The sequence below is a fragment of the Ictidomys tridecemlineatus genome, chromosome 11 (assembly GCF_052094955.1).
Source record: "Ictidomys tridecemlineatus isolate mIctTri1 chromosome 11, mIctTri1.hap1, whole genome shotgun sequence".
Lineage (NCBI taxonomy): Eukaryota > Metazoa > Chordata > Mammalia > Rodentia > Sciuridae > Ictidomys > Ictidomys tridecemlineatus.
Window position 1 is genome coordinate 39,038,659 of NC_135487.1, and position 27,231 is coordinate 39,065,889.

General features: G+C 37.3%; 2 protein-coding genes and 2 pseudogenes across 6 annotated transcripts in view; 2 read left to right on the forward strand and 2 right to left on the reverse strand.

Annotated features, from left to right (window-relative positions):
* LOC144368564 (uncharacterized) overlaps positions 1-2,355 on the reverse strand; it is a 42,031-nt gene extending 39,676 nt beyond the window's left edge. The window contains exons 1-2 of the mRNA XM_078027761.1: positions 1,983-2,355; positions 1,284-1,924 (exon numbers count right to left, since the gene is read on the reverse strand). Of these exons, the coding sequence (XP_077883887.1) occupies positions 1,284-1,924; positions 1,983-2,355 (1,014 nt within the window). The remainder of the gene's footprint in view (positions 1-1,283; positions 1,925-1,982) is intronic.
* Positions 1,727-27,231, forward strand: part of Zfyve9 (zinc finger FYVE-type containing 9) — a 175,484-nt gene continuing 149,979 nt past the window's right edge. For 4 of the 5 annotated variants that reach the window (XM_005326071.4, XM_078026250.1, XM_078026251.1 and 1 more), the window contains exon 1: positions 1,729-1,867. The gene's annotated coding sequence lies outside the window, so the exon portion shown is untranslated. Of the gene's footprint in view, positions 1,868-27,231 lie in introns of all 5 variants that reach the window. The other variant, XM_078026249.1, reaches the window with a different exon arrangement.
* On the reverse strand, positions 14,615-15,107 carry LOC120890976 (glycine cleavage system H protein, mitochondrial pseudogene; annotated as a pseudogene).
* LOC101970457 (ATP synthase peripheral stalk subunit d, mitochondrial pseudogene) lies at positions 15,597-16,451 on the forward strand (annotated as a pseudogene).

The window sequence follows — 27,231 nt, forward strand, 5'->3', positions numbered from 1 at the left end:
ACATTTCCTGGAGACCTTATGTACTTTTTTCATTATGATTTGTTATTATTAGGCCATAACCTAAGGTAAGATAAGACTGCTTTATTATATTTTTATACAGAAAATATACTGGTTCTATGTTGATATCTGCTTTGCAACAGAAAGTCAAAGGATCCAGTGCATTAGGTTCTGGTCTTCAGTGGAGGGATGTTATATAAATCTGTTAGTGAAATTTCACCCAGACAGGGATGATGAATGATGCACACATCTTTTTCACACACACACACACACACACACACACACACACACACAAAGATAAAAACGAACAACAACAAAAATTCTGGCTGGGCATAATCTTGGACCTAAAAAAGACTGAGAGTGTTCTGAAATCAGCAAAAATTGGACCTAACATTTATTGAGTACCTTCTAAAAGGCCAGTCTCTCCATCTTCAATCTTCACAAGTTGCAAGGCAGGCAGGAGAAAACTGAGGTTCAAAATGTTACATAACTTGCCATGGTCCTAAAGCTATACATGGTGGAAATGGATTGGTAATATCAGGATCTGACACCAAAGTTCCAGCTCATTCTATCATACCACACTGTGGAGAAAACACACACACACACACACACACACACACACACACACATCCTCTTTTTGTAAAACCTGGAGGCCAGAGGATCTGGAGAATTTTTCTTTCCCTATTTCCATTTTGATAGTCTTTTGTTTGTTTTTGGTTCTGACGTTTGCACCTTAGAAGCTTAGAGGCTGAGTGGGATCAAACACAGGACATCTGTAAACAATGATTTTATAGTCCCCGCTAATGCATTCAGGGATTTCCTTCAGAGCCTTACCTAGGATTTGGCAGGGATGGGGGGTGGAGAGGTGGGAGAGTAGAGGTGAGGGTGGGGGAGGGGGACTAGTAAAAGGATGATTCTTTTCTTACCTTTAAGTTGCTTATGAATTTCAGCACAAGCCGTTGGCTATTCTCTTCTCTTGTTCACCATATTTTTCCCTATTTTTTTTTTGGGGGGGCGACTAGGGGTTAAGGGTTTGGTGCCTGTAGGAAATTTCTGTGATGATCTGTACGGTAGATCCAAAAAGAGTTAAGGTCAAAAACAATTCCTTCATCTATTCTGGGAGGAGATTGTGTGTTTAAAAAAAAAAAAAAGGTTTGTTCTGGACATTCTTCTTTCATCCAGGCACACTGAAGGGATTAGAAGGGACACCCCCCTCTTTCTGTGAGAAATGAGGCATGGAAACTGCCTCACAAGTGCGGGTTCGAGTGACAAGAGCGCTCACGTACCTTCTGCAGAGAAGGAAAAGGTGCTGGGGTCTGACGCGGGTGGGGACCGCAAGGGGTTGGTGGGAACCGCGGCTTCCGGCTCTCAGGAAGCGTCGTCAGGGGCGGACGGAGGGCGGCGCAGGGCGCGCGGGGCCCCCGCCACCCCCAGGCCGCGCTCCTTCGCGTTCCCTGCCGCTCGTGCCCGGCGCGGCAGCCGCAGTCCCGGCGCCGTAGCGGGACGAGGGGTCCAGGGGGCGCTGTGGCCCAGCGGCGCGGGCGGCTGGAGCGGCGGCCGCGACGCTGGAGGCTTCGTGGAGAATCACCGCCTGCAGCACCTCGGTCGTCCCACTGCAGTCTGTGCCCCCCGCCCGGCTCACCGGTGCTCCCTGGGACCCGCGTGGCTGCGGCGGCCAGGGAGCCGATGCGGCTGGGCGGGCACTGGGCCTCAGCAGCTCCCGCCGCCGCCGCAGCGACCACATCCCCTTCAGGAGTGCGAGGCTTTGCGGCGGCCCCTGTAGCCGCGCCGGTGCCCTCCTGGGGAGGAGACTTTCGGCTCAGGGACGACTCCCCCCGGCCATGGTGAAGCGACGGCGGCCACAGCCGAGGTGAGTGCGGCGCGACCCTGTCTCGGGCTCGCCAGGCTCCCACCGCCTGTGGGGGCCCTGGTTGCAGCCCTCAGGCCGGGCGGACGGGGCGTCCTGCTGCTGCGGCTGCCTCTACCCGGCGGCTCTGGGGGCCTCAGCCCTTCCTCGCCGCGTCCCCCGGGAGGTCGAGGCCCGTGGGGGGCGCCTAGGCCCCGAGAGAACGCTCTCCCGGGCCTCGATTCCGTTGCGGCCCGGTGTGTGAAGAGGTGGCTGACGGCTGCACCGGTGCCCTTTGGGTTTGCTCCGGGCGGGGCCGAGAGCGGCTTCTTACCCGGGCCCTGCGTGTACATCCAGGAGGGAGGCAGAGGACGCCTGTTTGCAAACAACCTTAGCTTTCCATCGCCCTGTACCGAGTCCTGCAGAGTCCCGGGGGGGGGGCGGGGGGAGGCCGGGTAGGGTGAGGATTGAGGTGCTAAGAGTTCGGGACCCTTAGAGCCCTGGAGTGTCATTCACGGACTTCCTAGAGAAAAGCCTTTTGCGACTTATTTGAGGTGAAATTTCATCACCTGCGGGTAGCTCGTCCACTCCTTATATTGCATCTTATCTCTAAGCGTGATCTGCCTTGGAGAAAGCCCCATCCCGTCTTTGCGTTGCTGTTTCCTAGATAAACACTACCGTTATAAAAATTTATTTTACAGAAATTTGTCTTTTCCACCTCCAAGAAGAGAGGAAATATTTTAGTGCTTCGTCCTCTGTACAAAAATGTTCCCTCTAAATAGATCCAGAGGACGGATGGAAAGAGGATTTTAAGTCGTGCCAACTGTCCTAATAGCAGGAACCCGATGGAAATGAATGTAGTCTAAATTTTAGAAGTAACGTGATTTGTTCTGGTATTGATATAAAAAAAAAGTTAGTGATTGCAGTTTGGTACAGTAAGTCAGATATTTGGGTACTTATGATTTATGGTAAATGTGATGACAGGTTATTCTTGTTTTCTAAAGTATGTGAAGGTGTAAGATTTGTAGGTACTTCTAAAACTGTAATCATGAAAAAAAAATCCTTATAGTAGAAAATTGGTAAAGTGCAGAAAGGTAGTATGTCGACTCTCAATAAATATTTAATAACTAGGGAAAACATATTCTTAATCTCATAGTATGTTTTTGTTGGTCATTCAGAGTTTAAAATGGTGATTTTTAAAATTATTATTTCTTTGTATTAGGTTCAAAGATTAGCTGACCGATTCACTTTATATCCAGGTGTTTGTATAAATACCCATGAAAATGTCTTACTAAATTACATTGGGACCATAGTTGAATTTATCAACAAAAACAATAATATGGGGTAATCTTCTAGATACCTAGAAAAGCCATAATTTAACCTCTTCTGCAGCATGAGAAGCTCCTAAGGTCCAGGGAGGTTAGGCATGGTAAGCATTTTTGAGGAACTGCTGTTATATGTTGTACACCTGCATTGTTTATTTGCTGTTATATGTTGTACACCGAGTTGTTTTTTTCACATAGATCTTGCTGTGTTGCCCAGGCAGGTCTCAAATTCATGAACTCCAGTGATTCACCTGCCTCAGCTTCTGGAGTAGCCAGTAATACAGCACTGGGCTCCTTGTATTGTTTTTGTCAGATTTTGTTTAAATATTTCTAACTGTAAAAATTGGCTGGATTAAAATTTTTGTTAGATTAATATAGGTTTTTAAAAGTCTTATTCATTTCTCTAAGGGTTTTTAAAGACCAACATTAGAATCAGTTGAGAGTGCTGATTTAAAAAATAATCAGCTGATTATTATTAATATTATTTATAATACTGATTGCTGGCAGCTTGAATTAGAATCCTAGAGATAATAGTGGCTCAAAAGTCTTTGTGTGTGTGTGTGTGTGTGTGTGCGCGCGCGCGCGCGCGCACGCGCGTGTGTGTGCTGGAACCCAGGGTTCACATATGCTAGGCAAATACTTTGCCATTGAACTACATTTCTAGCCTTAAATTTTTTTGTTTGTTTTTAGATTTTGAGACAGGGTCTTGCTAAATTGTCCTATTTGGCATCAAATTTGTGTTCCTCCTGCCTCAGCCTACTGTGGTAGCTGGGTTGTCTGTCCTCTTGCCAGCTAAAAATCTTAATTCTTATTAAGTGTCTCCATTCTTATTAAAGTTTGGAAATCACTGTTAAAAGTTAACTAACCTTGCAGGGTGTGGTGACACATGCCTGTAATCCCAGCAGTTTGAGAGGCTGAGGCAGAGGATTGGGAATTCAGACAGCCTCAGCAATTTAGTGAGGCCCTAAGTAACTCAGTGAGACCCTGTCTCCAAATAAAATATAAAAAAAGGACTGGGACAAGAGGAAGTGAGGGGAAAGGGAAAAATAATACAAGGGGGAGGAATGAATTACAGTAGTGGGGGTAGAGAGAGAAGAGGGGAGGGGAGGGGAGGGGGGATAGTAGAGGATAGGAAAGGCAGCAGAATACAACAGACATGAGTATATCAATATGTAAATCAATGGAAGTGTAACTGATGTGATTCTGCAAGCTGTATACGGGGTAAAATGGAAGTTCATAACCCACTTGAATCAAAATGTGAAATATGATATATCAATAACTATGTAATGTTTTGAACAACCAACAATAAAAAAAATTTCAAAAAAAAAAAAAAAAAAGGACTGGGGATGTAGTTCAATGGTTAAGTACCCCTGGATTCAATACCTGGTACAAAAAAAAAAAAAATAAAGTTAACTAACATTGCTGGGCATAGTGTCACATGCTGTAATCCCTGCAGCTCAGGAGGCTGAGGCACGAGGATTCTAAGTTCAAAGCTAGCCTCAGCAACTCAGCAAAACCCTATTTAAAAAAAAAAAAAAAAGCTGGGCATGCTGCTCAGTGGTTAAGTGCACCTGGGTTCAATCCTGGTGCCAGGAAGACAAGTTAACTAACCATACCTAGCTGAATGAAAACATAAATTTTTTAGCAAAGCTATTAGTCTTAAGTGGCAATAAAAGTAATTTCTCATAGCAACAGATAATGGTGTTATAATGTTAGAAAGAAAAGTGAAATTTTGAGAAACAGCTGATGAACAATTCAGTTTCAACAAACATTTATTAGAGCCTCCTGTAGTCACTGTGGTGTTACAGAAGGATATCTGACCACTTATCTTGGCGCTTAATGGACCTTGTTGTCATTGTCTGTAAAAATGCAGATAGTCATTATACTTTACCTTGTAAAACTTTTAGGATAAATGCATTTGAATAAGTATTGAAGTAAAATAAAACATTTGTAAAATTGTAGCTGTTAATCTGAAGTGTCAGATTCTGTCTAAGTGTTCCAAGAAGCAAAAAAAACGACCAAGGTTTCTACTAGTGTTTAGCTAATTCTGGAAGCAGGAAAAGTTTAATTAACTGTTACAAGGCAGGGTCAGAAAAATGTTGTAATTGAGTGGAATGAGCTAGAATGAGCTAGATCTTTGCTTAGGGCTTCTGTGTCTCATCCAGTGCCATGCCTTTTAAGAACATTGGTAAAGGATGGGGATGTGGCTAACGTGAGAGAGGCCCTGTGTTCAAACCCTAGCACCACCAAAAAATAAAAATTAAAAAAATTGATGCATTTATTCCAATTCCTGATTCAGTGTTTTCTTCTTCTTCTTTTTTTTACTTTTTAAAATTTATTTTTATTGATGCATTATAATTATGCATAATAGTGGGATTCACTATGCCATATTGGTACCTGCACATAATTTGATCAATCTCATTCCCTAGTATTTCCCTTTCCTTCCCATGATTCAGTGTCTTCTTTAAGGAAATAATTGTATATGTTGCCTTATAAGTGCTAGTTTTATATTGACTTCTTAAAGGCAGAACAAATGGAGATGATTCCTTTGTTGCTAAGCTACTACTGTTCATTGCACTCACTAAAACTTTCATTTGACACCTGTTGTGTGCTGGCCACAGACTGGCAGATAGCAAGGCACAAAGCTTCATTAAAAGATAATTGCCTGGATTTTAGCTAAAATTCTTTTGTTGCTAAAGGGTGGTGTGTGTGTGTGTGTGTGTGTGTGTGTGTGTGTGTGTGTGTGTGTGTGTGTGTTTTATGATTATTAATTGCATGATACGGTGCTGTTTGTGGAGTCAGATGTGACAGGAATGCTTATACAACTTTTAGAGCAATGTGACATTTGGATTTTGAGTTTATTCTTGTGTTACTGTAGTAAAAACTCTTCCCCTCCCAGGGAAATAGAACAGGTTCTATGAGGAAAAAATTATCAAAAGCAATTAGCTCAGTGTCTGTCACATAGAAGGTAATCAATAATTATACATTTCCATTTGTCCTTTTGAGGAAAATAAAAACAAAAACTAGGCCTTAGAATTTCTGTGTGACTTAAAATTTGGGAGCTTTAATTGTTTTAGAGAATGAATCTATTTTGGAATTCTTTGAAATTTTCGATAGAAATAATTTTGGTTCTAATTTAGTACACTTTTTTCCATTTCATTTTTTATTGCATATTATTCATATCCACAATTTTATATTGATTTTTAATAGTACTTATGTGTATTTGACTGCATTTTATAGAGCAACATTCTTTATATATAATGATCATTAGAAAATACATAGTTGCCAATATTGAATAGAAATAGTATACATACTTAATTTTCAAAAGTAATATCAATTTATTAAACATTTAAGAACTGAAGAGTTTTTGAAACAGTCTTTTCCTTTTGATCTATAGTAAATTAGAACTAGATTTTATAATCTGTCACACATGGGTTCCAGTCTTATAACTTATATTACCTTGAACAAGTTTCTTACTTTCTTTAAGCCTTAATTTATTCTTCTATAGAATAAGGCTGACAGTACCCTCTTTATAGGATTACTGTGAGGATTAAGTGATATGTGTGACAGAGAGCTATAGTTCAGTCCCATGGGTCTTGGTAAGTAAGTGTAACTTGAGAAGTGGAAAAATATATTTCTGTTTGAATTTTGAAAGAGCTTAAAAGATCATTAATTATTTATGTAGTTTACTACTAAGAAATAAAATCAACATGATAAAAAAAATTTGGGAGGGTATTGGAGATTGAACATAGGGCTGCTTTACCTCTAAGCTACATCCCCAGCCCTCTTTATTTTTTATTTTGAGACAGGTTTTGCTAAGTTGGTGAGGCTGACCTCAAAATTGTGATCCTCCTGCCTGAGCCTTCCAAGTTGCTGAGATTACAGGCATGTACCATGACCCCTGGCAACATCATCAGATTTCAAAGTGATAGAGATTACTTAATTAAGGATGAATCAAGATGTCAGTAGAATCAATATTTTAATTGTATAGTTAGTACAATGCTTTATACTTTATCATAGTGGATTTTATTTAAAAATTAATTTTCAAATGCTATGCATAAAATACACAATAAAAATTTAAAGTTTAAATAGGACTTTAAATTTTTTTCTTTTTAATTTTTTTTCATTTTTTATTGGTGCATTATAGTTGTACATAATGGGTGGGATTTTGTTGTTATATAGTCATCTTTTAAATTATTTTAAATAGCCCACTTATAGAATCGAATTATTGGGAAAATTAGAACAGTACAAATTAGAACAGTACGTAATATTTTATACTTATACCCTTTGAAAGTCTTTAGTAAAATAAGGTAAAGATGAGAAGATCTCTATGGACACACATTAAAATCAAGAAAAAGTGGGCTGGGGCTGTAGCTCAGTGGTAGAGTGCCTGCTTCACTCGTGTGAAGCACTAGGTTCGATTCTAAGCACCACATATAAATAAATAAAATAAGTGTCCATCAACAACTAACAAAATATTAAAAATTCCCATCAATGTGCCTTAAGTTCTACTTTTCCCTTGACTAATATAAATCCAATGACTTTTTGATTTAAAAAAAATATTTTTATGTGGTGTTGAGGATCAAATTCAGTGCTTCACACATGCAAGGCGGGTGCTCTACCACTGAGCTACAAACCCAGCCCTCATTGGTGGGAATTTTGAAGTATTTGGGATTTTATATTATAGAACTGTTTGCAAAAGTCTCATTTTTTTTCTGCAAATTGTTTCTTTGTTTTAAATTCTTGCATTTACTTATTTAAACTTAATGCTTTTGCTGCCTTGGGCCTTTACCTATAATAAACTTGCTTGCTTGCTTCCTTCCTTACTTTCTCTGGGGATTGAACTCCAGGGGCATTCAACCACTGAGCCGCATCCCCAGCCCTGTTTCGTATTTTACTTAGAGACAGGGTCTCACTGAGTTGCTTAGTACCTCTCTTTTGCTGAGGCTGGCTTTGAACTCTCAGTCCTCCTCCCTCAGCCTCCTGAGCCGCTGGGAGTATAGCCCTGTGCCACTGCGCCCGGTGAAAGTATTTTTTTGTGTGGGTGGGTATTGAGGATTGAACTCAGGGTATTCGACCACTCAGCTATATCCCCAGCCCTGTTTCTTATTTTATTTAGAGACAGGGTCTCACGGAGTTGCTTAGTGCTTCCCCATTGCTAAGGCTGGCTATAAATTTGCAATCCTCCTGCCTCAGCTTCCCCAGCCACCACCCCTAGCAAAAGTTTATTTTTTATAATAGCTTTATTGAGATATAATTCAAATACCATATAATTGACCCATTTAAAGTGTAAAATTCAGTAACTTTCAGTATATTCACAGTTATGCAAACACCACTACTATCTAATTTTAGAACATTTTCATCACTCCCAACCAGTACCCATTAGCCTCATCTCATATCCTCCCAATTTCCTCAGCTCAAGGCAACCACTAATATACTTTCTACTTCTGTGGATTCAGACAACTAATATAAATGGAATCATATAATATATAACTGGTTTCTATCAATTAGCATTTTCCAGGGTTCAACAACATGCATTAATAGTTAATTTTTTTATCGACAAATAATGTTCTTTTGTATGAATATATCACTTTTATTCATTTTTAAGTTTGGGTTATTTCCACTTTTTGGCTGTTATGAATAATATTGTTAGGAATGTTAGGATACTCATTTCTGTATAGATTATTGTGTGAACATATATTTTTGGGGGATAGACAGGAGTGGAATTGCTGGTCATATGATAACTGTTTCACCTGTTGAGGAAATGCCACATACTGTTTTACAAAGTGGCTGTATCTTTTTAAAGTTCCCAACAATGAGGATTCCAGTTTCTTCACATCCTTACCAACACTTGATATCTGTCTCTTTGATTATAATCATCTTAGTGTGAAATAAAGTTCTATTTGAGGTTTATAATTTTTGCCTATAATCATTGTTGAAGTTTTTACTGGCAGATAGATTGACAGATTGTTTGCTGATAAGGAATGGTTTTGGCATGAGGACAAAAGCTATGAACTTTCTAGTTTTCTGTTTAGTAAGCAGTGAATTCAGTTATTAGAACTGGTTAATCACATTGGGTAAGTGATAGGAATGGTAGTGTGTGGACTTGTGCTATTTAAAAGGCTGTCTTTTAAGAATATTTCTTAACAAAAGGCAGTTGTACATTGATCATATCCACCTTCCCTTTACCCCCTTTCATCCTCTCTTCTTTCCACCAATAAATGCATATATGAAAATGTCACAGAGAAACCTGTTAATGTGTATCAGTAATATTTGTTGTTAATAATAATAAAAAAGGCAATTGTAAGCCCTAGGTTTAGTTTTTCTTTAACTCTACTGAAACATTTTTAAAAATTTAAAGTCCAGTTGAATATAAACATTCCAAAGGACTCATGTTTGACAGATTTTAAAGATTGTCATTACTTATCAATGATATATACTTTTATATAAATATAAATTAGTCATTTTTTAAAATTCTTATGTGTAGTATATTAACCTCTTTTTTGTTCTCCATTCAAAGTAGTAAAAAACTTTTCTATGAGGTTTTGTAGGACATAGTTCAAATACAGCAATAGTGACTTGCTAAAGTTTCTAAAAAATTTTTTCAGACCATTTAGAAAATACTGCAGGGAACCATTATTTTATACACAAAATGCAAGTTTTGGTCCTTAATTTCTATATACAATGGAATATCCACAATGTTTTCCCACTGAAAATCACTTTGGAAACCTGTAGTGCTGACTTTGAACTGAGGTGAAAGGTTTCCACTGGTTTGTTACACAATTTTTCAGTTACTTTGCACACCATTATTTCCATATTAAGTTATAAAAACAGTAGTTTTGGAGCCTTTTTGGTAGAATTCATGAAAAGGCAAGCATTTTATTTGTAATTTGATTTAATTCTTTGCTAATCTTCCTGGTTAAGGCTTGGTATTTTATCTGCCAGAATTTGTTTTATTAAAATAAAGAGTAAATGATGCATGTTTTTATTACTATTTCATAACATAACAAAATGTTTCAAAATTCTCTTAATTAAAATAAATCAAGCAAGCAATTTCAAAATTTTGTGAAATTTTCTGTTAGGATTTATGTAATTTGTACTGTCCATTTTTCACTTTCAATTGAACAAGAGAAACTCTAAAAAGTAATGGAAATAAAACACTTGCCAGTTTGTGAAAAGCCTCAGTTTCAAAATACATCATGTAGACCTTGGTATGATTCTAGTGTTGTAGTAATCAGCCATAGTTTCTGTTTGTTTTAAAATTAGTAGCTGAGGTAAATTATTTTTGAGGTTACTGTAAACTCACTGTTGGAAATTCCTGCTCAGTGTTTAAGAAATGAGGTTGAAATTCTTGAACCTGTCAGACAGCCCTTCAGGATTTGGTTCCAATCTGATCATTTCTCATTCCTTTTTTTCTGTATCCAATTCTTCCAAGATTTCAAGTTCATGAAGTTTTCCTTGTTTTCTTTTACATTTTATTACTTGTGTAATACAAAAGCTTTAACTACAGTATGCCATCTTTCTGTAAGGTGTTTCATGTATGTTATTTTCAACCATTAAAATGACCTTATAATATCCATAGTATTATGCATATTTACAGTTGAGGGAACTGAGGCTTGGAGAGTTTTATTGATTTTCCACATCCATGATTTCAAATCCATGTATAACATTTGAATGTATACAGTCTACATTTTTTCCTCTTGTGAATCTTCCCATGTGTCTGTGTTTGTTTTATCTACTGGTTTTCTGTGGTGCTTCAGGAAGTATTCATATTGGGAGAGTACAAATTAGTTTTTTGACTTTGGTGGATATTTGCCTTGGAAGTATGCTATTGGCATAGCATTTTGTATAAGAAAAAAGTTGGGTATGTATGTATTGTATATATTTTGGGACTTTCTGCTTTCATATACTGGTATTTTTGAAGTTGATAAATGTTTCATTTGCTATTACTTCATAAATATAAAAATTGATCTGAATCTCAGTTTTGTGATCTGAAAATTAGTGGTAGATCAGATAGCAAGGCCCTTATGCATTTAATATTATATTTCATATTCTAAAGGAGAACCAGGTGAAAAGATAGATGGCATGTAGGTGACTCCAGTCACTGGTGATGAACTATCATAGATGAAATGAGGAATTGTGGACAGTGGTGGCTGAGGAAGGTGGGAAATCCAAGACCAAGAGATTATAATTTACGTAAAAGTTTTCCTTGTAATCAATAAAGATAATATATTTCTGAATAAAACCCCTGAAACTCTGAAATTAGTTTGTGATTGGGGGCCCCTTCTTTCTGTAGCTAATGCTTCAGGAGCCTGAGGCAGGAGGATCACAAGATCAAAGCCACCCTCAGCAAGTTGGTGAGATACTGTCTCAAAATAAAAAATATAAAAGGTCTGGGGATGTTGCTCAGTGGTTAAGGCCCCCTGGTACCAAACATAAATACATACGTACATACATACATACATATATACATACATAAATAAAGAGTGGGCTTCTTCAGATTCTAAAGGCAGCACATTCTATACACAGGATGCTACTGTGGCCCATATATGAGGTGACACATAAGGCTACACAAAAGATGCAACCCTTTCTTCTGTTTTTTCTTGTGATAAGTGTACATATGTTTGAGAAAAAATATATCTGGAGCTGTGTTACATGAAAATAACAAGGTCATAAATAGCACACTTGAAATAATTAAAGCTCTCCTGCTGGTCACAACATGAACATTTAGTAATTAAAATGTGGCCCTATTACTTGTAGATCTTCAGAGTTTATTTATAAAACAAAGGAAGGAACATTTTGCATTCAGAAAGGATAAAGTGAGTTTTGATGACAAAGCTTTTATATAGCTTTTCTACTCTCAAGGTATTAGAGATACTAATAGTATTAGAGATGGGTAATGTTTAGACTTTCTGGAAAGCTAGAAAATTATTATCCTTTATTAGTTTCTTCTGGAATCCTTGGATTACTGAATCTTGACTTTGGAAAGATATTGTCCTAGGCCAGGATTTCTAGTGTATTCCCTAGGTGCAAAGAAATGTTCTTTAGTCACATAAGTTTGGGCTTTCACCATTCTATATAGATCAAGTACAGATTTGCAAATACACATTAATATTTTAAAGACAGAGTAAAAATTAAGAGAGTTGTTTAACTTTGTTCAGCTATATATTAACCCAAACTTATTTGGCCCTGGCATTCTTTTTCCCCCAAACATGGTACTTAGTAATTTGCGTTTTACTGATGTAGGTCAACTTTTATCTACTTCATTCTCACAATTTTAATGAACATTTGACTCTTGGTTGATAGGCCCTGATTATTTCCTGAAGAATATCATTTTGTTGTTGTTTACTGTCGTTAGAAAGTTTTCTTTTATGTTTGGCAAAAATTTTGCTTTCCTCTAGTATCTGTCATTTTTTTTTTAAAGAGAGTGTGAGAGAGGAGAGAGAGAGAGAGAGAGAGAGAGAGAGAGAGAGAGAGAGAGAGAGAGAGAGAGAATTTTTTAATATTTATTTTTTTTAGTTCTCGGCGGAAACAACATCTTTGTTGGTATGTGGTGCTGAGGATCCAACCCGGGCCACACGCATGCCAGGCGAGCTCGCTACCGCTTGAGCCACATCCCCAGCCCCATTTTGTTGTTTTGCATTCTGAAACTATATAGAATAAATAATTGTCTCATCCTAATGTCTAAAGTTGACAAGTTAATACTCCCCCTAGCATATTGATTAAAAGTACATGTAGTGGAGCAGGCTGCTTGGTTTCAAATTTTAGTTAAACTACTTTTAGCTCAGTGTTATGGCACATGCCTGTAATCCCAGCAATTTGAGAGGTTGAGGCAGGAGGAAAGTTCAAAGCCAACCTCAGCAACTTAGCAAGGCCCTGTCTCAAAAAATTAAAAAGGGCTGGGGATGTGGCTCGTTGGTAAGCACCCCTTGATGAATTAAATTTGCTTTCTCTTAACACCTCACAGTGAAGATTAAATTTCAACCCATGAAACTTTGGGAATCACAATCAGACCATATCCAAACCAGAGTAAGTACTATGAAAGCCCTCATGTACATGGTGATAGTTAGGACTGTATTGACAGGAAAGGCAAATCCATATCTATAATAAGTGACCTGTACTAGTGAGAATCATTTGCTGGCCCTTCTGAGAAGGGGCACAGTATAGTCAATTTGCTTGATTTATGGTTTTTGTCTTTTGGGCCTTGATGTTGGTCTCTGTTGCTCATAGGTTGGACATTCAGAATTAGGATTGGGAGATGGAAGTCCACCCTTTATTCTCTGTCCTTATCTCTATTTCTGCCAGAGTGACCTCTGTTCATTTCCTCATCATGCCAGTTCTGGGATGGCATATGTCAGCAGAATCATTTTGTCTGTTTGTTCAGTGTCTTTTCTGCATCAGATGCTTTCTGGTGGGCATAATATATAAAACAGATTTTTATACTTTGTTACTCCCATATTCAATTGATTGTGTATTGGAAATATTTGGAAAAAAGGGCATCTGTACTGAACATTTACAGGCTTTTTTTCTTGTACTTTTTCCCTAAACAATAAAGAATAACAACAATTTACATAACATTTCCATAGCCCTAGGTATTTATTTGCCTCTACCCATACCTGTTGCACTTTTTTTTTTTTTTTTTTTGGTGGGGATTACGGAGATTGGACCCAAGGGTGCTTTATACTGAGCTACATCCCCAGTTTTTCAAATTTTAATTTGAGATAGGATCTCATTAAGTAGCTGAGGATCTTGCAAAATTGCTGAGGCTGGCCTCTCACTTGAGATCCTCCACTGGGATTACAGGTGTGCACCACTGTTCCGGGTCCCTCTTATCACATTATTTTTCCTTAAAGGTTTCTGACCAGTTGGCAAGTTCATTTGGCATTGTCCATGAGTCTGTATATATTCTTACCCTAGGATACTTTTCTTTCTTTCTCTTTTTTTTATGAAGTTGAATATTTTGTTATTTTGCTGCAAGCTGTTGTTTCAATGTATTAAAAATAACACCAGTAAATACAGAACATAATAAAATTAAGACAGTAGTGTTCTTCTGACACTGTACAACATACATTTTCCTCCATGCCCAGTTTTTCCAATGGAAAATCATTAAGTATATTGATCCAAATCCAGGGATGGATGTAAGCAAGTTACAATTTTTTGTTAGGCTTTATAACAAGATTATCCTTGAATTATATACTTTTTATAAGTAGTTTTTACCACAGGTAATTTTATGAATTCTGATATTAACCTAATGCCTACTCTAAAAATCATAAGGAATTGTAAAAAAGATGCATATTGTGTTTATCTGCAGTCATTGGGAAGTTAAGGGGTATCTTCTTCCAGTAGCAGTGTTGAGAGTAGTTTTTAAGTCTTCTGTCCACCACTAACTTAAGACAACTGCCGAAGTTATTTTACACTAGTTTATTTAGGGTGCCATTTTCACTCCTCAATAGATTTTTACATATTTCTCATATGCTTCTTTTTTCACTAGGTCATCTAGTTCTGAAGGGTCACTCACTGACATCTTTATCAGCCAACCATCTTCACAACAAGATTTGTTCACAAGCCCTGGGTTTTCTGCAAGTGCCTTATTAATTTCAGTTACTTCTGGTAGAGGAGAATAGAGTTCACTGGCAGCTTTCACGCTTTCCAAAGCACCAAACTCATCTTGTTTTTTCAATTTTGTCCCAACTTCACGCAGACTACAGAGCTTCCTGTGCAAAACTGCTGATTCCCACTGTTCCAATACTATTTTCTGTAGTTATCCATTCATGTTTCTCTGTGAATTTACACACACAGAGCAGAGCAGGCCAGTGAGCAGCGTCCAAACGGTGTCTGCCCTCACCCACCAGAGCTGTGGCGGGCAGAGAGCTGCGGGCACAGGGACTGCGCAAGCTGCAGGCCGAAGCTAGTGCCCTCGGCACCACTTGAAGCACCATGTTCGCAAGGGTACAGAGTGTCGCCTTCTGGGTCTCTGCCACCCTGTGACCCCAGTGGGAGTGGCCAGGATACTTTTCTTCTACACAAATCATAACCAGGTGCACCACTTAAAAGTTCTATTAGGAAGGTTTTCTCATTTCACTGTCAAGGTCAACCTTAAGTGTGACTATATTGGAGTTGCTTATTTTCAGCTTATATTCACATACTGAGCTGATCTGTTTATAAGTCAAGCTTCTGCTTTTTTTTTTCCCTCCCATTTTAATCCCAAAGGATCCCCTAAACAGCTATGGATGTGAGCTGAGGAAGGGGTGCTGGTAAAACCGTGGTGGGTGTCAGGGAAGTCTTGGCTATCTGTTTATGTAGCTTCCTTATGCCTTTGGTTTTGTTTCAGAAAGTTCAATTTTTCATGCACCATTTGCATTTTATAATGAGTTACTGCTGAGCTCATCTGGCTTTGTGACTGGGAGAATCATAGTTAGCTCATTATCAAAAAGTTCTGGACACATGGTACCCATGATTAAGCATGGCTTTTCTGTAGAATTCTAGGGTCCTGCATTTTAATTCTTCCACTGGGGCTTGCTATCAGCCCTATACCACATCTTTTCCCACAATTAAGTGTTGTAATACAGTCTGGAGGTGCTGCACAGTTGTTTCCCCTACTCAAAGCTGGTAGCCTTTTGTGTCACCTCATATATAGGTCACAGTAGCATCCTGTGTATAGAATGTGCTGCCTTTAGAATCTGAAGAAGCACACTCTCCTGGGGTCGGTGAAGGATCCCAAGATGGCTGGGCACAAACTTGCTCTAAAAACCATTGACTGGGTAGCTTTTGGGGAGATCATTCCCCAAAACCAAAAGACTATTGCTAACTCCCTGAAGTCCTGGAATGAGACCCTCACCTCCAGGTTGGCTACTCTGCCTGAGAAACCACCAGCTATTGACTGGGCTTACTATAAGGCAATGTTGCCAAGGCGGGCTTGGTGGATGACTTTGAAAAGAAGTTTAATGCCCTAAAGATTCCTTTGCTAGAGGATAAATATATTGCACAGGATGCTGAAGAAAAGGAAGATGTAAAAAGTTGTGCTGAGTTTGTGTCTCTCTCAAAGGCCAGGATTAAAGAATATGAGAAACAGCTGGAGAAAATGAAGAACATAATTCCATTTGATCAGATGACCATTAAGGACTTAAATGAAGTCTTCCCAGAAACCAAATTAGACAAGAAGAAATATCCCTATTGGCCTCACCAGCCCATTGAGAATTTGTAAAAAACTTGAATCCAAGAGGAATCTCTGCCCTTGTATTACAAACTCTGCACATTAAAAATATTAATTATAAATAAAAGAATCTGAAGAAGCCACTCTTTTTATTTATGTATTTAAGTTTGGTACCAGGGGGCCTTAACCACTGACTCACATCCCCAGACCTTTTATATTTTTTATTTTGAGACAGTGTCTCACCAACTTGCTGAGGGTGGCTTTGATCTTGTGATCCTCCTGCCTCAGGCTCCTGAGCTGCTGGGATTACTTACAGGAGTGTACTAGTATGCCCGGTTGTTTATGTATTTATTTTGTTGCCATGCTGGGAATTGAACCCAGGGCCTTGTGCATGCTAGGCAAGTGCTTTATCACTGAGCCATATCTCTAGCTCTTCTACTTATTCTTTTTTTGTTGGGGGCACAAGATTGCTTTGTGCTTTGCAGGTATGCATTGGCATGAACCTGACCACTGGACTCTTAAATGGCTGAGTCCTAATTTATGTGTCCATGGATTCCACATCTACAGATTCAGTTGAGTATGGATTGGAAATATTTGGAAAAAAATGCATTTGTACTGATGCATGTACAGGCTTTTCTCTTGCCATTATTCCCTAATCAATACAGTACAACAAATATTACATATACGTTGCAGTATGAATTATAAGTAATCTAGAGATGACTTAAATCAGGAGGATGTGTGTAGTTTATAAGCAAGAACTATGCCATTTTATATAAGGAATTTGAGTATCCATAGATTCTGGTGTCCATGGGGGGACAGGATCCTGGAACCAATCCCTTGTCAATACTGATGAATGATTGTAGGGTTCCCCCCACTTGGAGCACATATATCTTACCAGCCCTTCAGCATGTAAGCCACTTCTTGCTCCTCAACAAGATCAACACAATTTCATTGATGTAATAGACAGACAGATATGCTGTTCTGAGTCTCTCTCTCTTCTCACTATGTGTTAAGGCAGTGGGTCTGGATCTGACAACTGGCTCAGGTCCAGGAATTGGGCAAGGGCTAGCGGTTTTTTACTGGGACAGTCATTCTTAGTCTTCTGCTTTTTCTTGCCTTGTTTTGATTGTGTATAATAAGCAGAACTGTTGTTGACTGTTTTTCTCCTAATGACACTATTCCATTAACTATATCTACAGCTCCCTGAGGGTCAAGCTTTGTTGACTGTCTCCCACCTTGTCAGTCATAATAATAATTGATACACTTTGTGTACAACCAGAGAAATTAAAAATTGTGGTCTATTTGTGCACTATGAATTGAAATGCATTCTGCTGTCATGTATAACTAATTAGCACAAATAAATAAATTAAAAAAATAACTGATGCACTAATGTTTCTGGTGTTTAAATGTTGCCACCTGGCTATTGTTGCTTCAATGCCCACTATTTTTATTGCTTTCAATAAGCCAAACAAGCTCTGTGACAACTTTTCCTTTAGGGAAGAAACACCACTGGACTTCTTAGCAATGTTGGTGCCTCTCATACCAGTATATTCCTGATGACCTTGGTGAATGGTCTGACCTTACATAATATATCCGTTCTACCATACCCAATTTATTGAGCCTATTAATTCCATCCTCCACTCTCTGCCATGTCAGTTCAGGCATTTCAATCCTATTCAGTGCCATCATTTTTTCTGGGCTTTCAGGAACCGTCATAGCAGTGAGTTTATACCACCCCCAGGTCCATGCCACAGTGTTAATTTCCATTTTCTGAGTGCCCCAGCCCCCACTGCCTCAGTAAACTTTATCTTAGTCTAATATTCCTGCGTCCCCTCAAAATCTAGCACCACTGATATTCCTCCAATCTGCTGGTTTATTCTTATAGTTTCTTTGAGATTTATAGTAACTTTCTCCTATTTCAGGCCCAACATGTCCTTGACAGATTTAGCATTAGCTACTATCATGGCAGCCAGGAGTAGAGATGGAGGCAAATCTGGAGTTACCTTATAGCTGAAAGGCCTCTGAATTGTGTTCCTGCATAATGGGGAGTGCTAACTCATTCTTGCAGACTCTTAGGGTTCAAAGGAGTCTGGAGGATGGCAGTCTTTGAGGACAACCATCTTAGAGGACCCTATCCTATCTATGAGGCTTCTAGATTTTCTAAAGTAAGACCTGATCTTGATAATAACATACTTGTCCTGGTGGATACTTGCCCTGGTGTAGTGCTCCATTATCTTTGAAGTAAGGGTCTTTAATCACCTTGAATTTGCTCTTCATCTTTTACTTTTCTCCCACTGTAGATGATAAGGATCTCTTTGTGGGCTTCCAAAGAGACCTCTGGCCTTCACATTTAGTTTTCAACTGTTTGTTAACTGCCCTCTCTGAAGAGTCAATGCAATCTAACAGCTAACCAATTCCATTGTTGTTGTATATATTATGTATTCCTTATACTTTTCAGACACATGAATCTTTATACTAGTCAGAGTGTTTCTCACTGGGACTGTTCTCCATAAAACTTGTGAAAGCATTAGTTCAAACTTAGGCCACCACCTTGTGCCAAGGATTGTCCGTACCTCACATCCCCAACTAGGATGAGATTCTCATTGTCAGTAGGATAGCAAATAACCTAGTTTCTAAGCTCCATCTTACCTCCTGCATTCTTAATCCATTTGTGGTATCAAACATGTCAGTTGGAGTCATTTGGGAAATAGCTTCTAAGAATAAAAGAGGTTAGGAATACAAGAGGTTTATGTGAAAGGGGCGGACTTCTGTGAAAAGAAAGGAGGATGAGGCAGAACTGTCGGGGAGAGCCTTAGGACAGTATCTGAAAACATAGTGAAGACTCTTAGAGCAAAAATTATCTGAAGTTCTGAGATTACAGAAATGGCCAGACCTTAGTACTCGGGCTGTGATCAGTCGTTGGCTGGGACTGCCTAGGAAGTACATGACTTCAGATTAAAAGCAGGGGATCCTGAAGGGACTGCAGCTAGAGACATGTATAATTATATACCTAGCAGCTTATTGGCAAGTTCTTTCATGAAGAGTGATACAAGTGCTAAACATACTAACTACTAAGCAATGTTAGGTATTATTGTTATAATGATCCTTTGATTACATTTTTCTGAATTGCTTTTATGATTTGTAACTAAAATTTGTTTTTGTTTTTCCTTTTTTTTTTTTTTTTTTTTTGCAGTACTGGGGATTGATCCCATGGTTCATCTATTGTTGTACTATATTCCCAGCCCTTTTTATTTTTATTTTGATACAGGGATTTGTAAAGTTGCCCAAATTGAGCCACCATGTCCAGCTGTAACTAAAATCTTTTCTAGAAATCGTAATTTCTTCATTATTTTCTCTTGAATATGTTTGTCAATATGAAATACAAGTTTTGTACTTAGAATAGAAAAAAAGTATTTCAGGTGTGGTCTGGCACATAGATGGTGCTCAGTGAATGCTGGTTAAAAGGAACTGAGCAATTGATCGATGTAGCATGGAACATGATAATCTCCCCACCAGAATAGTGCAGTTTGAGATTGCATAGCTTGTTGCTTGTTTCCTGATGACTTTTTTTTGGGGGGGGGGTGGTTAATGGGGATTGAACTCAGGGGCACTTGACCACTGAGCCACACTCCCCAGCCCCATTTTTTATTTTTTTATTTAGAGACAGGCTGTCACTGAATTGCTTTAGCGCCTTACTGTTGCTGAGACTGGCTCTGAACTTGTGATCCTCCTGTGTCAGCCTCCCAAGCGGCTGGGATTACAGGTGTGCACCACCATGCTCGGCTTCCTTATGAATTTGCTTTTTCTTTTCATTCCTTGATGACTTTTTTTCTGTAATCATTGTAGAAACTAGTTTAAGTCTTTTGATTTAATTTAAGTTTTATTTATTTTAGAAACTTTTAAAATTTGGGTCATTTAAAACACAAGTATAGAACTAGGTATCTATAAAAGTACTGTGAATTAGATGGTATTTAGTTTGATTCAATCTTTTAAACATGGATTCTTTGATCCAACAGATCTAGCTATTATACTTTTCTTTATATCATATTACAGATTTCATCATTGGACTATAAAATGGCCATATCAAAAAATATCGAACAGGATAAGATCAAGAATCGAGTTCTAGGCCATACCATTATAGATGTACCTTGAGAAAGATAATATCTATGGTCAACACTATTTAGCCTATTAGGAATTAACTGCATTAAAATATGACCCTAATTTATACATTTATCCATTAAAAGATAATGAGAAACTTTCTCAAATAAATACCTTGCAGAAACCCAACAAACCAAGGTAGGGTGTTGAGGCAAAAAAGGAAATGATTTGGCTTGACTTAGTGATTCTGGCTATAGATGAGTGCTGCTTTCCTTTTAAAATGTATGCTTTTGAATTTTATATGCTAGTAATCAGCTGGGTGATTTGGGGGAAAGTCCCGAAACCTTTTAGGAAAATAATATGATTAGCAGTTCATAAAGACAGAAAGTAGAATGGTGGTTGTCAGGGGTTGGGTCAAGGAGGAATTAGGAAGTTATTGGTTAATGGGTAGATTGTCTTTGGGAAGATGAAAAAGTTCTGGAGATGGATGAAGGTGATTGTTGTATAATAATGTGAATCTACTTATTGACACCAAAGTGTATTCTTGAAAATGCTTAAAATTTTATTATGTATATATTCCATACATACAAAAAAGAAATACAAAAAATATGGGCCTGGGATTGTGGCTCAGTGGTAGAGCGCTTGCCCAGCATATGTGAGGTATTGGGTTCGATTCTCAGCACCACATACAAATAAATAAAATAAAAAATTTCACCAACTAATAAAAATATTAAAAAATAAATTAAGAGCTGAGATGTAACTCAGTGGTAGAATGCTTGCCTAGCACTTGCAAGGCCTTGTGTTGGATCCCCAGCACTATCAAAAAAATAAGAATAGACCAGTATTGAATAAAAGTGTAAAGAAACTATTGATCTCTTCTTGTTTTTAATTATATGAACATGACAAAATCTCACATCAGGGTTAATAGTGAAGTACTAAAGAGTTCCTACAATATTCAGAAACAAGAGAATATGTCTACCAGTCACCATTTTTGGAGGAACTACCAATGTAATTAGGCAAGAAGAAAGAATAAAAGACATTGTCAGGGGCAAAAAACCAAACCAAACCAAAAAGAAAAAAGAAAAATAAAAACTGGTGGAGGAGGTTATATTGAAATCCTTTGTCTTACAAGTTAGAGAAAAGACCCACTGTAAGTATAATGGGACTGTAGTCTGCAATGGGGACTGTTGTGCATGTGTATGTATGAGAGGAAACCAGGGGCAAAAATATGATTGAATTAGTGTATAGAATCACTTGGGAAGGGGTAAATGGAAGACAGGGCAAATTCATGGGGGCTGGGGCCTGTGCCTTTATGGATGTATCTGCCAATGTAGAACACTTACTTATGTGCTGCTGTGGAGATTCTGGAGTGTTATTGTTAATAGTATCAAATTGGTTTAGAACTTTGGATTCTTCTAAGAGAAAAGTTTAATATTTTGAATTTGATAGTTGTCAGTATAATTCCTAGAACATTGCAAGGTGATTTAGATTATAAGAATTATTTGAGGCAGACATAAATAATAGCAAATTTAGATGTCTTTGGGTTTATATTATCAGTTATTGGAAGGTTGATAGCATTGTTTTTATATTGCATTTATTGTTATTCGTTTTGTTGGTGTGTATTTATACAGAATGTTGTTTCATTGTGGCATATTTGTATATACATAAAAACATAATTTGATCATCTTCACTCCCCAACACCTTTCTCCCTCCCCCTGATCTTCCCTCTTCTACCCTAATGGTGTCCTCAGTACTTTCTTGGCATTCTTTTTTTCTGCTGTCTTTTCCCTTTATCTTCCACATATGAGAGAAAACATGATCCTTTTCTCTGAGTCTGACTTATTTTGCTCAAAATAATAGTCTCTAATTCCATCCAGTTTACTGTAGATGACTTGAAGCATATCTTATATCTTACACAGCTTCTCTTCTTTGAATCCCCTTCTGCTACTGCAATTCTTCTAACTCTCTTTTCTTTAAAGTAACAATAGTTACATGGAAAAAGTGGCTGAGTTTTAGCATCAATTCTGCAAGTTCTTTTTTGAGACAATCATTGCATTTTGGTATGTGGCAGAGTGCCTTTTTTATACTTTCCATTATAGCACAGAACTTTATTTTTTTTAAGTGTTGGGAATTGAACCCTGGTCCTTGTTGCAGTGTTAGCTAAAGGTTCTACCTCTGAGCTGTATATCCCTAGCCCACAAAGAATATTGAAAAGACATTGACTCAGGAAATGGAAAATTTAATAAGAATTAATATTTAACTAAATTAATAATTTTGTCAATCAAGTATAATTGATCCCCCTACCCCAAACTGAGAGTGCATGGCAGTGAAGAGTATGACTGCTAGTACAATTTGTTTTTGCTGTCTTGATTTGCACTAAAGTGCAAGCACTTCTGCTCACTTATTTTTTCACTTTTACTGCAATTGTCATCTCAGTGAAAAGGGAAGAGTAAGACATCTGTCTTAGTGTTATTAACAAAAATAGTTTTGACCTTAGATATTTTCTGAAAGAGTCATGTGAATTTCCTGAGGTCTGTGGACCACACTTTGAGAACCACTAGATTTATCTAAACTCATCCCATTTTATGTTTGGTTGCTTTTAAGCAACCAAAAGATTACTTCATACATTTACCTAGCCTATTTTAAATTTTTTATAAATTCAACAGCATGGCTAGATAAACTCTGTCAGTGTTTAACTGACTGTATTATATAAAAAAGTTTTAATGATAGGATTCTTTTTTAAAATATTTTTTAAGTTGTTGATGGACCTTTATTTTATTCATTTATTTATATGTAGTGCTGAGAATCAAACCCAGTGCCTCACACGTGTTAGGCAAGCACTCTACCTCTGAGCCACAACCCCAGCCTAATGATAGGATTCTTAATGTGTACCTTTCATTGTTTTTTCCTTCATTGTAACTCTATGCTAATAACTTTAAGATATATATATATATATATATATATATTTTAGTAGGACACAATAACTTTGTTTTATTTGTTTATTTTTATGTGGTCTAAGGATTGAACCCAGTGCCTCACACGTATTAGGCAAGTACTATACCACTGAGCCACAACCTCAGCCTGCTAATAATTTTTTCAGAAATAAAGGTGTGGGCTTTCTTTTCTCCCTTCTCCTCCTCCTCCTTTGTTCTTTGCAGGTCTGTGTACTAGGGATAGAACCCAGAGCCTTACATGTGCTAAATATGTGCTCTAACACTGAGCTGTATAGCCCCAGCCCTTTAAAATATAAAAGCTTGCATTCTACATTTTCTTATTCTGAACAATTTTTCTTTCTAAATAAGGACATGGCAGAGCACTTGCCTAACATGTGTGAAGCACTGGGTTTGATCCTCAGCACCACATAAAAAAATAAATAAAATAAAGGCATGCTGTCCATCTACAAGTATTAAAAACAACAAAAAAAGATACAGCAGTTGATCTTTTGACACTTAGATCTTATGACATTCTCTCAGCAAAAATCTTTGTTTCTGTAGTTTCTTTGGAAAAAGGCAAATTAAATTTAGGATTTGTGGAATATCTTTAGCAGACCCTTTTTAAAATTTTTTCTTTTTGTTGTTGTTGATGGACCTTTATTTTATTCATTTATTTACATGTGGTGCGGCGAATTGAACCCAGTGACTCACATCTGTGAGGTAAACGCTCTACCACTGAGCCATGATGCAGGGTCTCTGTTCTAGTTTCTAAGTCTTTGATCCACTTTGAGTTGATTTTTGTGTAGGGTGAGAGATAGAGGTTTAACTTCATTTTTCTACATATGGATTTCCAGTTTTGCTAGCACCATTGGTTGAATAGGCTATCTTTTCTCCAGTGAATGTTTTTGGCACCTTTGTCTAGTATGATATAACCATATTTACATGGGTTTGTCTCTGTGTCCTCTAGTCTGTACCATTGGTACACAAATCTATTTTGGTGCCAATACCATGCTATTTTTTAAAAACTATTTTTTAGTTGTTGATGGACCTTTATTTTATTTATTTGTATGTGGTGCTGCTGAGAATTGAACCCAGTGCCTCCCGCATGCTAGGCAAGTGTGCTACCACTGAGCCCCAGCCCCAGCCCACCATGCTATTTTTGTTACTATAGCTCTGTAGTATAGTTTAAGATATGATATTATAATGCTTTCTTCACTTTTCTTGATAAGGATTGCTTTAGCTATTCTGGGTCTCTTATTTTTCCAAATGAATTTCATAATTGCTTTTTCTGTTTTACATGAAGAATATCATTGGGATTTTAATAGGAATTGTATTAAATCTATATAACGTTTTTGGTAAAATGGCTATTTTGACAATATTAATTCTGCCTATCCAGGAGCATGGGTCTTTCCATCCTTTGAGATTTTCTTCAGTTTTTTTCTTTAGTGTAGTATTCTGTAGTTTTAATTGTAGAGGTCTTTCACTTCTTTTGTTAGATTGATTCCCAGGTATTTTATTTTTTGAGGCTATTGTGAATGAGGTAGTTTTTCTAATTTCTCTTTCAGTGGATTTTTTGCTGATATATAGGAATGCATTTGATTTATGGGGTTGATTTTATATACTGCTACTTTGCTGAATATATTTTTTAGTTCTAGAAGTTTTCTGGTGGATTTTTTTTGGATTTTCTAGATATAGAATCAAGTCATCACGAAATAGTGATAGTTTGAGTTCTTCTTTACCTATTTGTATCCTTTTAATTTCTTTCTTTTGTCTAATTGCTCTGGCTAGAATTTCAAGAATAATGTTGAATAGAAGTGATGAAAGAGGACATCCTGTCTTGTTCCAGTTTTTGATGGGATGCTTTCAAGTTTTGTCCATTTAGATTGATGCTGGCCTGGGCTTAGCATGTATAGCTTTTACGATATTGAGATATGTTTGAGTTTTTCTAGTGTTTTGAACATGAAGAGGTGCTGTATTTTGTCAAATGATTTTTCTGCATTTATTGAGATGATCATATGATTCTTGTTTTTAAGTCTATTAATATGATGAGTCATATTTCTTGATTTCCGTATGTTGAACTAACCCTGCATCCCTGGGATGAACCCCACTTGATAGTGGTGCACTATTTTTTTAAATATGTTTTTGTATACATTTGCCAGAATTTTATTGAGAATTTTTGCATCTATATTCATCAGGGATATTGGTCTGAAGTTTTCTTTCCTTGAGTGTCTTTTTCTGGTTTTGGTATCAGGATGATATTAGCCTCGTAGGATGAGTTTGGAAGAGTTCCCTCCTTTTCTATTTCATGGAATACTTTGAGGAGTATGGGTGTTAATTCTTCTTTGAAAGTCTTGTAGAACCTACTGAGAATCCATCTGGTCTGGGGCTTTTCACAAAGAAAGACATTTCATACTTCTTAAGGGAAGTATATATAAGCAGGACATAACAATTATAAATATTTATATCCCAAACAATGGAGCATCTATGTACATCAAACAAACCCTTCTCAATTTCAAGAGTCAAATAGACCACAATACAATAATACTGGGTGACTTTAACACATCTCTCTCACTACTGGACAGAGCTTCCAAACAAAACTAAATAAGGAAACTATAAAACTAAACAATACAATAAAAAACTTAGACTTAACAGACATACATGGAATATTTCATCCATCAACGAGCAAATATACTTTCTTCTCAGCAGCACAAGGCTCCTTCTATAAAATAGATCATGTCCTATGCCACAAAGCAACTCTTAGTAAATACAAGAGAGAGAGAGAGAGAGAGAGAGAGAGAGAGAGAGAGAGAGAATAACCTGCCTTTTATCAGACCACAATGGAATGAAATTAGAAATCAACAATAAAATTAAAAATACAAGCTACTGTAACAAATGGAGACTAAATAATACACTATTGAGTGATGAATGGATAGTAGAAGAAATCAAGGATGAAATAAAAAAAATTCTTATAGGCAAACTAGATCACTGATACAACATATAAAAATCTTTGGGACCTTATGAAAGCAGTACTGAGAGGAAAGTTTATTGCATTGAGCGCATTCATTGAAAGAATAAAAAGAGGCTGGGGATGTGGCTGAAGCGGTAGCCTGCTCCCCTGGCATGCATGGGGCCCAGGTTCGATCCTCAGCACCACATACAAACAAAGATGCTGTGTCTGCCGATAACTAAAAAAAAAAAAAAATATTAAAAAAAGAAAGAATAAAAAGTTAACAAATAAATGACCTAACACTACATCTCAAATCCCTAGAATAAGAAAAACAAATCAACACCAAAAGAGTAGAAGACAGGAAATAATTAAAATCAGAGCTGAAATCAATGAAATCTAAACAAAAGAAACAATTGAAAAAATTGACAAAACAAAAAGTTGGTTCTTTGCATATGTGACTTTAATAGCAAAAGACCAGTTAAGGCAGGTTAATATGAGATTGTTAAAAATATAATTTATGCAGCAGTCCTTAGATTCTGCATTCATCTCAAATATTTCTTTTGATCTTCCAGCTTTTGCTTAGCTGAATTAAGTGCTGTATATCTGAGTATCCATCATCATGGACTATATTATATTGTTGGCCTGCCTCTTATTTGGCTGGAAGTTTCTTGTCTTCAGAAACAACTCTTGAGTGTACATAGTAGATGATCATTAAATAAATGTTTGAGTAGATATATGTTTGGATGAATTAATAGACTGTATAAAAACATAGATTTTTCTTCTGTTCATAAAATTTGCCAGTGTCTAAGGAAAGGAAACTTTCTATTCCTATAAAGTATGTAACACTTGTTGTGGATGGAGTTCTGCAAATTGCTTTGAATTATGAACTTTATTTTATTTTTAGTATTTAGGTGTAGCTTCCCTGTCCCCAC